The sequence below is a fragment of the Oncorhynchus gorbuscha genome, linkage group LG01 (assembly GCF_021184085.1).
Source record: "Oncorhynchus gorbuscha isolate QuinsamMale2020 ecotype Even-year linkage group LG01, OgorEven_v1.0, whole genome shotgun sequence".
Classification (NCBI taxonomy): domain Eukaryota; kingdom Metazoa; phylum Chordata; class Actinopteri; order Salmoniformes; family Salmonidae; genus Oncorhynchus; species Oncorhynchus gorbuscha.
In genome coordinates, this window is record NC_060173.1 from 115,907,321 (window position 1) to 115,921,069 (window position 13,749).

The 13,749-nt window shown below is 45.2% G+C and overlaps 1 protein-coding gene across 2 annotated transcripts in view; it reads right to left on the reverse strand.

The window, feature by feature from the left end:
• The window catches only part of fn1a (fibronectin 1a), a 76,894-nt gene extending 64,276 nt beyond the window's left edge, over window positions 1–12,618 (reverse strand). The window contains exons 1-11 of one of the 2 annotated variants that reach the window (XM_046344167.1): window positions 12,230–12,617; window positions 11,866–11,991; window positions 10,464–10,601; window positions 9,531–9,662; window positions 8,682–8,819; window positions 8,078–8,236; window positions 7,397–7,618; window positions 6,535–6,717; window positions 5,846–6,022; window positions 1,656–1,811; window positions 1,284–1,412 (exon numbers count right to left, since the gene is read on the reverse strand). In XM_046344167.1, coding sequence (XP_046200123.1) covers window positions 1,284–1,412; window positions 1,656–1,811; window positions 5,846–6,022; window positions 6,535–6,717; window positions 7,397–7,618; window positions 8,078–8,236; window positions 8,682–8,819; window positions 9,531–9,662; window positions 10,464–10,601; window positions 11,866–11,991; window positions 12,230–12,368 — 1,699 coding nt within the window. In that variant the 5' untranslated portion in view covers window positions 12,369–12,617. Of the gene's footprint in view, window positions 1–1,283; window positions 1,413–1,655; window positions 1,812–5,845; window positions 6,023–6,534; window positions 6,718–7,396; window positions 7,619–8,077; window positions 8,237–8,681; window positions 8,820–9,530; window positions 9,663–10,463; window positions 10,602–11,865; window positions 11,992–12,229 lie in introns of both variants that reach the window. The other variant, XM_046344078.1, reaches the window with a different exon arrangement.
• Between the last annotated feature and the right edge of the window lie 1,131 nt (window positions 12,619–13,749).

A 13,749-nucleotide genomic window follows, 5' to 3' on the forward strand; every position in this document is an offset into this window, starting at 1 on the left:
GTTGTCAAGACAGCACAAACATATGGGAACCAGGCTAGAATAGGAGTTGTCAAGACAGCACAAACATATGGGAACCAGGCTAGAATAGGAGTTGTCAAGACAAAAACATATGGGAACCAGGCTAGAATAGGAGTTGTCAAGACAAAAACAGATATGGGAACCAGGCTAGAATAGGAGTTGTCAAGACAAAAACAGATATGGGAACCAGGCTAGAATAGGAGTTGTCAAGACAAAAACAGATATGGGAACCAGGCTAGAATAGGAGTTGTCAAGACAAAAACAGATATGGGAACCAGGCTAGAATAGGAGTTGTCAAGACAAAAACATATGGGAACCAGGCTAGAATAGGAGTTGTCAAGACAAAAACAGATGGGAACCAGGCTAGAATAGGAGTTGTCAAGACAAAAACAGATATGGGAACCAGGCTAGAATAGGAGTTGTCAAGACAAAAACAGATATGGGAACCAGGCTGGAATAGGAGTTGTCAAGACAAAAACAGATATGGGAACCAGGCTAGAATAGGAGTTGTCAAGACAAAAACAGATATGGGAACCAGGCTAGAATAGGAGTTGTCAAGACAAAAACAGATATGGGAACCAGGCTAGAATAGGAGTTGTCAAGACAAAAACAGATATGGGAACCAGGCTAGAATAGGAGTTGTCAAGACAAAAACAGATATGGGAACCAGGCTAGAATAAGAGTTGTCAAGACAAAAACAGATATGGGAACCAGGCTAGAATAGGAGTTAGTAAGACAGCACAAACAGATATGGAAACCAGGCTTGAATAGGAGTTGTCAAGACAAAATCAGATATGGGAACCAGGCTAGAATAGGAGTTAGTAAGACAGCACAAACAGATATGGGAACCAGGCTAGAATAGGAGTTGTCAAGACAAAATCAGATATGGGAACCAGGCTAGAATAGGAGTTAGTAAGACAGCACAAACAGATATGGAAACCAGGCTTGAATAGGAGTTGTCAAGACAAAATCAGATATGGGAACCAGGCTAGAATAGGAGTTAGTAAGACAGCACAAACAGATATGGAAACCAGGCTTGAATAGGAGTTGTCAAGACAAAATCAGATATGGGAACCAGGCTAGAGTAGGAGTTAGTAAGACAGTACGAACAGATATGGGAACCAGGCTAGAATAGGAGTTTAAGACAGCACAAACAGATATGGGAACCAGGCTAGTCAAGCACAGTAACAATTGATACTGCCACAAATTAATAACTTGGTCCATAATTTAACAAAATGCTAGGTTTGTACGAACTATAAACTCACCAATGGCGTCACACTTCCAGCGCCCTCGGCCCTGTCCGAAACAGGTACAGTTCATCATGTAGCCCTCTTCATGAAGTTTAGTGAAGGTCTGATTCACCTCATGGGTCGCCCCGTCGACAATACACTGATCTGTGACAGGAAGAATTACACAACGTCAAAAACAGCTGCTCCAAATTCTCTCCCTTACCGCCCCCATATTGCTTCCACCTTCACAGATCTGAGAACATCAAAGTGTTTAGGGTCAAGGGGAAGGAAGAGAATGAGGCCCGGCTGTACATCACACGTTCTACGTGGCATGTATGACCTCTCACCTACTTTCATGTGTATTAGAAAGGAGCTGTAAAAATGTATTTAAAATCATATTTTTATTACCTTTGAGCTGGGAGTAAGCGATACAGCTCCACTCTCCACGACCGTTCCCAACGCAGGTACAGCGCATCATGTGTCCCAGGACGTCGTGGCGTTTATCCCACTGGTCTCCCACACGGTACATCACACCCTCGCTGGTCGTACACACCTCCTCGTGAGCTAAGAGGACAGAGAACTTAGAAGTTTAGAATTCATAAGATAGATTGTTTAAAACTTCTAGAATGTTAGATCTCAGAACATATAGAACTCCTGGAGCAGTAGGTCAAATTAAACTTTTAAAAGTTGAACGACAAACAGATGTTCTTAACATAATAATCCTCTGAAGGGTTATCTACACATAAAAGGTCTCTGTGGGGGCCGGTCTTCCTAATTGAACGAGATACAGATAGGAGGTCTGTCTGTGTGGAGAGTTGGCGACAGAGAAAGAGGTGCAGTTCAGACTGTGGAGGTGTTGACGAGGCTGACTGCAGCTGGCTGCCCTGGAGACCAGACAGGCAGTGAAGAGAGTCTCTCTCTGTTGTCTCTTTCAGGAAGAAACACGGTGACCTCTGGCCAGCCTCTGGGAGTCTCTCCCTCACTCTGGGTCTGGGCTCTGGGAGTCTCTCCCTCACTCTGGGTCTGGGCTCTGGGAGTCTCTCCCTCACTCTGGGTCTGGGCTCTGGGAGTCTCTCCCTCACTCTGGGTCTGGGCTCTGGGAGTCTCTCCCTCACTCTGGGTCTGGGCTCTGGGAGTCTCTCCCTCACTCTGGGTCTGGGCTCTGGGAGTCTCTCCCTCACTCTGGGTCTGGGCTCTGGGAGTCTCTCCCTCACTCTGGGTCTGGGCTCTGGGAGTCTCTCCCTCACTCTGGGTCTGGGCTCTGGGAGTCTCTCCCTCACTCTGGGTCTGGGCTCTGGGAGTCTCTCCCCCTCTCTGGGTCTGGGCTCTGGGAGTCTCTCCCCCTCTCTGGGTCTGGGCTCTGGGAGTCTCTCCCTCACTCTGGGTCTGGGCTCTGGGAGTCTCTCCCTCACTCTGGGTCTGGGCTCTGGGAGTCTCTCCCTCACTCTGGGTCTGGGCTCTGGGAGTCTCTCCCTCTCTCTGGGTCTGGGCTCTGGGAGTCTCTCCCTCTCTCTGGGTCTGGGCTCTGGGAGTCTCTCCCTCTCTCTGGGTCTGGGCTCTGGGAGTCTCTCCCTCTCTCTGGGTCTGGGCTCTGGGAGTCTCTCCCTCTCTCTGGGTCTGGGCTCTGGGAGTCTCTCCCTCTCTCTGGGTCTAGGCTCTGGGTCAGGTTTCATTACTCTGATTCTGGTGGTCTGGGCTCTAGGCCTGGAATTCTGGCTCTGGCGTGGGAGCCCAGGCTCTGGGTCTCCGCTAGGTCTGCCTGGGCCCCTTTAGCCCAGCTGGGAGGCTAAAAACAGTGATAAGAATCACCATTAACTCTTTACAGGCCAAACAGTACCCTTTCACATGGTAATTTACCCAGTCGCCTAATGACTGCACTTAAACTCAATAACTGGTCAGTACTTTCAACAGGCGTGTGAGTTTACCACTGACCCATTCAGCCAAAGTGACTGATTGTGTAAAAAAAAATCCCCCAAAAAACAAATAGAAGGCCATGTTAAAGAGGGAGAGCAGAGAAGTAGAGTGAACCTCCCACACGGCTCCAATGGCCATGTTAAAGAGGGAGAGCAGAGAAGTAGAGTGAACCTCCCACACGGCTCCAATGGCCATGTTAAAGAGGGAGAGCAGAGAAGTAGAGTGAACCTCCCACACGGCTCCAATGGCCATGTTAAAGAGGGAGAGCAGAGAAGTAGAGTGAACCTCCCACACGGCTCCAATGGCCTCAGACATATCATTACCATTTTCAAAATGTGTTTGTTTAAAAAGGCAGAACCCTTTTGTGTTCCAAGACAACAGACGGCATTTTAAAAACACTGATTCGAATTTAAAAGGCGAGCATCTACTGTAAAAAAAATTAAAAAATACACAACACATGGTTCCCTCCACTCCACCTTAATTTAATCGTCGTGTCTGTTAAGTGCCCTGCTCAAGGGCACGTCGACAGATTTTTCACCTAGTCGTCTCTGTACTTTTGAACCAACGACCTTTAGGTTACTTGTCCAATGCTCTTAACCACTAGGCAAAACACGATTAAATTCAAACTGTATTGGTCACATGTATTGGTCACACGTGTTTAGCAGATGTTATTGCGGGTGTAGCGAAATGCTTGTGCTTCTAGATCCCGACATTGAGGCAATATCTAACAAGTAATATCTAACAATTTCGCAACAAATACCTAATACACATAAATCTAAGTAAAGGAATTAAGAATATATAAATATATGGATGAGCAATGTCAGAGTGGCACAGACTAAGATACAGTAGAATAGAATACAGTATAATGTGGAAGTAGGAAGTTTACATACACTTAGGTTGGAGTCATTAAAACTCGTTTTTCAACCACTGCACAAATTTCTTGTTAACAAACTAGTTTTGGCAAGTCTGTTAGGACATCTACTTTGTGCATGACACAAGTCATTTTTCCAACAATTGTTTACAGACAGATTATTTCACTTATAATTCACTGTATCACAATTCCAGTCGGTCATAAGTTTACATACACTAAGTTGACTGTGCCTTTAAACAAATTTGAAAACTCCCGAAAAGTAGGTCATAGTTTTGGAAGCTTCTGATAGGCTACTTGACATAATTTGAGTCAATTGGAGGTGTACCTGTGGATGTATTTCAAGGCCTACCTTTTAACTCAGTGCCTCTTTACTTGACATCATGGGAAAATCAAAAGAAATCAGCCAAGACCTCAGAAAAAAATTATAGACCTCCACAAGTCTGGTTCATCCTTATTTCCAAACGCCTGAAGGTACCACGTTCATCTGTACAAACAATAGTACGCAAGTATAAACACCATGGGACCACGCAGCCATCATACCGTTCAGGAAGGAGACGCATTCGGTCTCCTAGAGATGAACGTACTTTGGTGCGAAAAGGGCAAATCAATCCCAGAACAACAGCAAAGGACCTTGTGAAGATACTGGAGGAAACAGGTACAAAAGTATCTATATGCACAGTAAAACGAGTCCTATATAGACATAACCTGAAAGGCCGCTCAGCAAGGAAGAAGCCACTGCTCAAAAAAACGGCATAAAAAAGCCAGACTACGGTTTGCAAATGAACATGGGGACAAAGATCATACTTTTTGGAGAAATGTCCTCTGGTCTGATGAAACAAAAATATAACTGTTTGGCCATAATGACCATTGTTATGTTTGGAGGAAAAAGGGGGAAGCTTGCAAGCTGAAGAACACCATCCCAAACGTGAAGCACGGGGATGGCAGCATCATGTTGTGGGGGGCGTTGCTGCAGGAGGAAATGGTACATTTCACAAAATAGATGCCATCATGAGGTAGGAAAATTATGTGGATATATTGAAGCAACATCTCAAGACATCAGTCAGGAAGTTAAAGCTTGGTTGCAAATGGGTCTTCCAAATGGACAACGACCCCAAGCATACTTCCAAAGTTGTGGCAAAATGGCTTAAGGACAACAACGTCAAGGTATTGGAGTGGCCATCACAAAGCCCTGACCTCAATCCCAAAGAAAATATGTGGGCAGAACGGAAAAAGCGTGTGAGTGAGCAAGGAGGCCTACAAACCTGACTCGGTTACACCAGCTCTGTCAGGATGATTGGGCCAAAATTCACCTTTTTGTGGGAAGCTTGTTTGAAGGCTAACTGAAACGTTTGACCCAAGTTAAACAATTTAAAGGCAATGCTACCAAATACTAATTGAGTGTATGTAAACTTCTGACCCACTGGGAATGTGATGAAAGAAATCAAATCTGAAATAAATCATTCTCTCTACTATTATTCTGACATTTCACATCCTTAAAATAAAGTGGTGATCCTAACTGACCTAAGACAGGGAATTATTACTAGGATTAAAATGTCAGAAATTGTGAAAAACCGAGTTTAAATGTAATTGGCTAAGGAACGTCAGACTTCAGCTGTACACATGAGATGAGTTGGTGCCACTTTCCACTAACAGCTCAAAATCTGTCCTTGTTAAAGTCTACGGCTACATCTGACTGGATCGTCACACTGCAGGGACTACAGGCGACGGGACGACCACTGGCTGCTTCAATAACGATCGTCGCGTTGTACGTTGCCTTGCAAAAAGAAGTGAGAAACGAGACCACAGCACTCACCAGCCATGGGGCAGAAGCCAAACCTCTGTTCGCCGTCATAGTTGGTGGTGGTTCCACACCACTTCATGCCGTCCCTGCGCCCGTCCGCGGTACAGTCCGTGTAGTTTCTCCCATTGTAGAGGAAGGGGAACTGACACAGAGCACCGTTAGAGTTTCCTCCTCTGGTTGTCACCATCACTGCAAACACAACAGACACGATGAGGGCGTGTCCCAGATGACATCATGTTACCTAGATAGGACCCTGGTCAAAAGTTGTACACTATGGGCCCATGGTCAAAAGTTGTGCACTATGGGCCCATGGTCAAAAGTTGTGCACTATGGGCCCATGGTCAAAAGTTGTGCACTATGAAGGGAATAAGGTGCCATTTTGGGATGCAGGATATGAGTAAGTTAAACTACCCAAAGAAACCTGGATAGTAAAGTCCCATTCTAATAAAAGCCAGATGTTAAATGTTGGCTGGCTAGAATTCTAGTGACTCTGCTGGAAAACGCTCAGGGTTGAGATCACCATTCAACACATGTTTGTGTTGAGCTCCCACAGATCATAGGCTTATCAGCTGAAACGCTTGCTCTCTACTCGTGTTGCTACTCTGTTCACTATTCGTTTTTAGGTTCAGAAAAGAGTCTCACACACACACACACACACACATATAAAAAGGTTTAAATCAAATATTTTACAAAAATCTCACCATTCTTCTTGGTACAGAAGGAGAATTTCTGTTCTGTCTCGCAGTCAGAAGAAATACAGCACCACAGCTGCCCGTCGGGGCGTCCCTCTGAGGTACAGGAGTGGTGTGTCTTCCCCATGAAGGTGAAGGGAAACACACAGGGCTGACCATTGGAGTTCCCACCGTACACTGGGGCTGGGCCCTCTGTAAACACAAACGTAGAACCAGAACAGTGTCCTGAACAGAACCAGAACAGTGTCCAGAAAATAACCAGAACAGTGTCCCTGAAAATAACCAGAACAGTGTCCCTGAAAATAACCAGAACAGTGTCCCTGAAAATAACCAGAACAGTGTCCTGAAAATAACCAGAACAGTGTCCTGAAAATAACCAGAACAGTGTCCTGAAAATAACCAGAACAGTGTCCTGAAAATAACCAGAACAGTGTCCTGAAAATAACCAGAACAGTGTCCTGAAAATAACCAGAACAGTGTCCCGAAAATAACCAGAACAGTGTCCCGAAAATAACCAGAACAGTGTCCAGAAAAGATTGCTGACTGACGCAAGCTGCCTGATTTTATTGTTAGAGCTTTGATCAGTAATATTTCCAATGTATTCATTGGTTCAAGTCGATTTGAAACAACAAACTATATATACACACATGTATTTAGTACCTCAGAGACATTGACAGTTTCAAGATCAACTTTCTAATTTATTTACCATGTGAATAAAAAATAAACATGTTTTAATGGAAATCTTACTGGCATGAATAATTCCCTTTCTTTCTTTTATTAAAATCACTGTTCAGAACTTGTGCTGCATGGACCAAAATTAAACCATTAGATGCAGGCATGAATTCACATGAATAAGACTAGGAACACGTACCCCACTCCTCACAGCTGACCCCGTTGCCCAGGCAGGTACACAGCATCTGTTTGCTTCCCTGGGTCTTGATCCATCTCATCCCCAGGGAGTAGCCCACCCCCGCGTCCATCTGGCAGGCCCCTTCCTGGGCTAGACCGGGGTGAGGCTCCAGGCCGGGCTGGGGAAGGGGCTGGGGCTGATACACAGCCGGCTGGATGTTAGTGATCACACGGGACCCCGTGCCTGGAAATGGATGGGGAAAGGGGGTGGGGGGGGGATGCTTTCAGTCAGTGACATTGTTTGTAAAAATGTATAGCACTAGATTTGGGTTGACTCATTCGTAGTAAAAAAGAGATCCTGCTAATGAGAATGGGGGAACATTAACACAGCACACAGGAACCATGTTTCCAGTCAACAGAAAAGTTTAAATACAGATTAACTCATTTGCTTTGACTAGTTTACGGGACAGTTTACCCAGAAACCGATTAAGCACCACCCTATAATGTTCAATTGATATCCTGTGTCCGGAAAAATCCCCTGGAAAAATCCCAAAAGAGAATCTGTCGCTTTTAAAATGTTGGTAGAGGCTTGTAATTACAATGCAGTTCAACCACAAGCTATCTGGGGAAAGATGAGGAATAACAGCCATCTGTCTCTCACACATTATATATTGAACACACACACACACACTACAAGTCTCACCCAATCCGGTAGTGTGGAGGGAGGCGTGTCTCTCACACTTCCATTCACCACGCCCGTTCCCCGTACACAGACACTGCAGCATGTGACCCCTGGCGTCAGTCTTGCTCCAGGTGTCTCCAATACGATAGGATGTCAGCGTGTCCTGGTCGTTACACCGATCTGAGTGAAGGGGGCAAAAGGAGAACAGGGGAGTGACTGCCTGGAATTGTCCAATAAGATGGAGATTTTTTTTTAGTTCTGTTGCAAATTATTTTGCTACATTTTGACCTTATGAATAAAGCCCAGTTTAGCGCCACTAACAGGATAATGGGCAGTGGTCTATTATGTACCACGTTTCATAATGTTATAGAATTGCATTGGGTTTTAATTAAGGATATGTAAAAACAACATTTTTTTAAAAATCACTTCAAAACAGAAGAATTATAATTTCCACCACAGATCATTTACATTCTTTTTCACCAAGTTAAGCTGAACTTTTCCCTTCATTAGGCACACACACGCACACGCACACGCACGCCAATGAAAATGGGATCCAGCTGGTGTGTATACACCTGAGGGCATATGTGTGTGTGTGTGTGTGTGCGTGTGTGTGTGTGTCTCTTACTTCTAGAGGTACATGTGATCCTGCCACTCCCCTCTCCTAGACAGGTGCAGTCTACGATCATCCAGCCCTGGTACGGTTTCTCCCAGGTTTCACCCACCACGTAGGATGTCCCCGCCGCGTTGTCATAGCAACGCTCCGCTGTCGGACAGGACAAGAGAGAGAGACAGACAAGGAGAGAGACAGACACGGAGAGAGACAGACACGGAGAGAGACAGACACGGAGAGAGACAGACACGGAGAGAGACAGACACGGAGAGAGACAGACACGGAGAGAGACAGACACGGAGAGAGACAGACACGGAGAGAGACAGACACGGAGAGAGACAGACACGGAGAGAGACAGACACGGAGAGAGACAGACACGGAGAGAGACAGACACGGAGAGAGACACGGAGAGACAGGAGAGAGACAGACACGGAGAGAGACAGACACGGAGACAGACAGACACGGAGAGACAGACACGGAGAGAGACAGACAGACAGAGACAGACACGGAGAGACAGAGACAGACACGGAGAGAGACAGACACGGAGAGAGACAGACACGGAGAGAGACAGACACGGAGAGAGACAGACACGGAGAGAGACAGACACGGAGAGAGACAGACGGAGAGAGACAGACGAGAGAGAGAGACAGAGAGACAGAGAGACAGAGAGACAGAGAGACAGAGAGGGGAGGGTCTTATAATGCCGTGTTTGTTTTGACAGCTATCACTCCAGTTGCAGGTTGTAGGTACCATCTATACTTATCAAATAAACGTTTGTTTCTATTTAAAACGTTGCACTAAGTTTTGCTACAGTGTGCTTTAATAAATACAACCCCAGGTGAAAAGTCCTTTCCCAATGCTCACCAACAGGTTTACAGGTCCACTCTCCCTTGCCGTTGCCCAGACAGACACACTCCAGCATATAACTCTCAGTGTCATGAGGTCTCTTCCACGTGTCCCCAATCTTATAGGACTCACCCCCCTCATGACAACGGTCTGGGAGATAGAGCACAGTGAGACATTTTAACACAGACAGACACAGTCAGGCAGAGTCAGACAGACACAGTCAGGCAGACACAATCAGTCAGGCAGGCAGACACAATCAGACAGACACAATCAGACAGACACAATCAGTCAGTCAGACAGACAGTCAGTCAGACACAGACAGTCAGTCAGACAGACAGACAGTCAGTCAGAGACAGTCAGTCAGACAGACAGACAGTCAGTCAGACACACACACAGACAGTCAGTCAGGCAGACAGACACACAGTCAGTCAGGCAGACAGACACACAGTCAGTCAGGCAGACAGACACACAGTCAGTCAGGCAGACAGACACACAGTCAGTCAGTCAGACAGACACACAGTCAGTCAGACAGACAGACACACAGTCAGTCAGAGGCAGACAGACACACAGTCAGTCAGGCAGACAGACACACAGTCAGTCAGGCAGACAGACACACAGTCAGTCAGGCAGACAGACACACAGTCAGTCAGGCAGACACACAGTCAGTCAGGCAGACACACAGTCAGTCAGGCAGACACACAGTCAGTCAGGCAGACACACAGTCAGTCAGGCAGACACACAGTCAGTCAGGCAGACACACAGTCAGGCAGACACACAGTCAGGCAGACAGGCAGTCAGGCAGACAGGCAGATAGAGAGTCAGACAGACACCCATCCAGCTGCAGAGACTACATCACATACTGTGAGGTCTCGATGTGTTATGGAGATTTAACGAGATTAACTAGCCCACTCACTGGTACAAAGACACACACACACACACGAGCCCACTCACTGGCAATGGTGCAGCTGATTTTCCCCCGGCCAGAGCCAATGCATGTACAATCCCAGATCATGCCCTCTTTGGGTCTCTCATAGGTCTCACCAACCAGGTAAGACCTGGCGTTGATCTTATCATAGCAGGTCTCCTCAGCTGTGGAACATATTTGGGGAATGTTATGGTTTTGTTAGTCACTGGGTGTGCACACAGAAACACAGACAAGATGCAGATGAACACACAAAGATGATATATTTATCCTAGGAGAACTCGAAGCCAAGGACACAATAGCATCAAGAGCAGTTACACTCTCTCTACAGATGACCCAATAGCAGTTACACTCCCTCTACCAATGAGGAAATAGCATCAAGAGCAGTTACACTCCCTCTACCAATGAGGCAATAGCATCAAGAACAGTTACACTCTCTCTACCAATGAGGCAATAGAATCAAGAGCAGTTACACTCCCTCTACCAATGAGGCAATAGAATCAAGAGCAGTTACACTCTCTCTACCAATGAGGCAATAGAATCAAGAGCAGTTACACTCCCTCTACCAATGAGGCAATAGCATCAAGAGCAGTTACACTCTCTCTACCAATGAGGCAATAGAATCAAGAGCAGTTACACTCCCTCTACCAATGAGGCAATAGAATCAAGAGCAGTTACACTCTCTCTCCAGATGACCCAATAGCATCAAGAGCAGTTACACTCTCTCCAGATGACCCAATAGCATCAAGAGCAGTTACACTCTCTCCAGATGACCCAATAGCATCAAGAGCAGTTACACTCTCTCTACAGATGACCCAATAGCATCAAGAGCAGTTACACTCTCTCTACAGATGACCCAATAGCATCAAGAGCAGTTACACTCTCTCTCCAGATGACCCAATAGCATCAAGAGCAGTTACACTCTCTCTCCAGATGACCCAATAGCATCAAGAGCAGTTACACTCTCTCTACAGATGACCCAATAGCATCAAGAGCAGTTACACTCTCTCTACAGATGACCCAATAGCATCAAGAGCAGTTACACTCTCTCTACAGATGACCCAATAGCATCAAGAGCAATTACACTCTCTCTCCAGATGACCCAATAGCATCAAGAGCAGTTACACTCTCTCTCCAGATGACCCAATAGCATCAAGAGCAGTTACACTCTCTCTACAGATGACCCAATAGCATCAAGAGCAGTTACACTCTCTCTACAGATGACCCAATAGCATCAAGAGCAGTTACACTCTCTCTACAGATGACACAGAGCCTATACGTGGAGTTAGTGACAAAGGTACCATGAGAGAGCATATTTAAACTTCGATCATTGCAATAATTATTTTACATACGTTAACTGACATTTACAAAATGGTGAGAGACAAAGGACTTGCATTGACCATATATAAGGAAGTAGAAATGCACGTTCACCTTCGGGTTTTGTTTTACACTTAATTCCCGCAACTCCGTGACAAGTGCAGACCAACATCGTGCCCAGATAGGAACGCTCCCATTGGTCGTTAATGTTATACATCTGTCCATTATCAATGCAGCCGTCTAAGGAAGGAACGTCAACTTGTTACACTTCCAAGTAGATTGGCACAATCCATGTTTACCATAATAATAATAATAATAATAATAATAATAATAATGACGAAATGTCAAAAATAGAACTTAAAGAATAAAACTTTTAAGATACTGTTCTATAATAGACAACCAAAACGTTTTACAAATAATAAAGTTTTACAAACAAAATGTAGCCCCCCCCCTCAAAAAAAAAGTATGTAAACCTCACCTTGAGAGACGGATGATACCGAAGGAATTCTGGTTTCTCCCTGATGAGTCTGCCGTCTGCTTTTCCTGTTCGGCATACAGTTCACAGCGGTCCCGATGCAAAGCACCACCAGAACCCTGATAATAGGGCTACTGGACATATTGATTACGGGACAGGGGAATCTGGGGGAAATGAGTAATCTTAGCGGTAGTTTGATGTAGCTCTTCTAAAAAAACAAAACCCATGAAAGATCCACGGTGAATTCGGAGGCTAGTTCGGTTGTACTGTTCGTGAAACCAAATGTTTCTTTTCTCCCCTTTTTGTTTTTTGCACACAGCCTCCTCGGATAGTATCCTGCCCCGCCAGTCTCTCAGCCGTACCGCTCCTAATAGGCTCCCAAACTAGTGAGCGCTTTTATTTGGGCATCGCTTTCTACTGGGAGGGTCCAACAACACCAACGATAAACGCACGTCCAAGACACTGGGTACGAATCATCCCCCCCCCAAAATTACCGTCAATTTATCCATAATCGAAAATAGGAATACATGAGTATCTTCAAATATAAGCTATGCCTAGACAGTTAGGCTACTTTTAATTTACAATGTTAGAAATCTAATTTAGAAGTGGGGAAAAGGCCGGTACGGGGTATATTGGATAAATTACTAAACTCCTCCTACTTATAGAATACTTCCAAGGAGAGAAAATAGATACAACGCATATTTATTTTCCCTTTTGTACTTGAACTATTTGCACATCCTTACAACACTGTAAATAGACATAATATGACATTTTAAACGTATCCATTATTTTGGGACTTTTGTGTGTGTTAATGTTTGCTGTCACATTTGTTTATTTCAATTTAGTTTATTTCTCCGTCACTTGCTTTGGCAATGTTAACATGTGTTTCCCATGCCAATAAAGCCCTTTAAATGTAACGGAGAGGAGAAAGACGATGGCGGGAGGTAAGTTTGAGGAGATGGGACACTCCATTAGACCGTCCTGCTGTAACGCCCACTGTGTCCGCAGCCCGTACACCGTCAGTGTGCCACGCGGTGCTTTCTGGGTACACTCAGACAAGGAAATGATTCAGACCCCTTGACTTTTTCACGTTTTATCACGTTTAAAGTCATATTCTAAAATGGATTAAATATATATTTTTCCTCATAAATCTACACACAACACCTCATAATGACAATGCAAAAACTATTTTATTTTATTTGTGCAAATTTATCACAAATCCCCCCTGAAATATCACAGTTACATAAGTATTCAGACCCTTTATTCAGTACTTTGTTGAAGCACCTTTGGCAGTGATTACAGCCTCGTGTCTTCTTGGGTATGACGCTACAAGCTTGGTACATCTCTATTTGGGGAGTTTCTCCCATTCTTGTCTGCAGATCCTCTCAGGCTCTGTCAGGTTGGATGGAGAGTTTCTCCTATTCTCCTCAGCAGATCCTCTCAGGCTCTGTCTCAGCAGATCCCTCTCAGGCTCTGTCAGGTTGGATGGAGAGTCAGCAGATCCTCTCAGGCTCTGTCAGGTT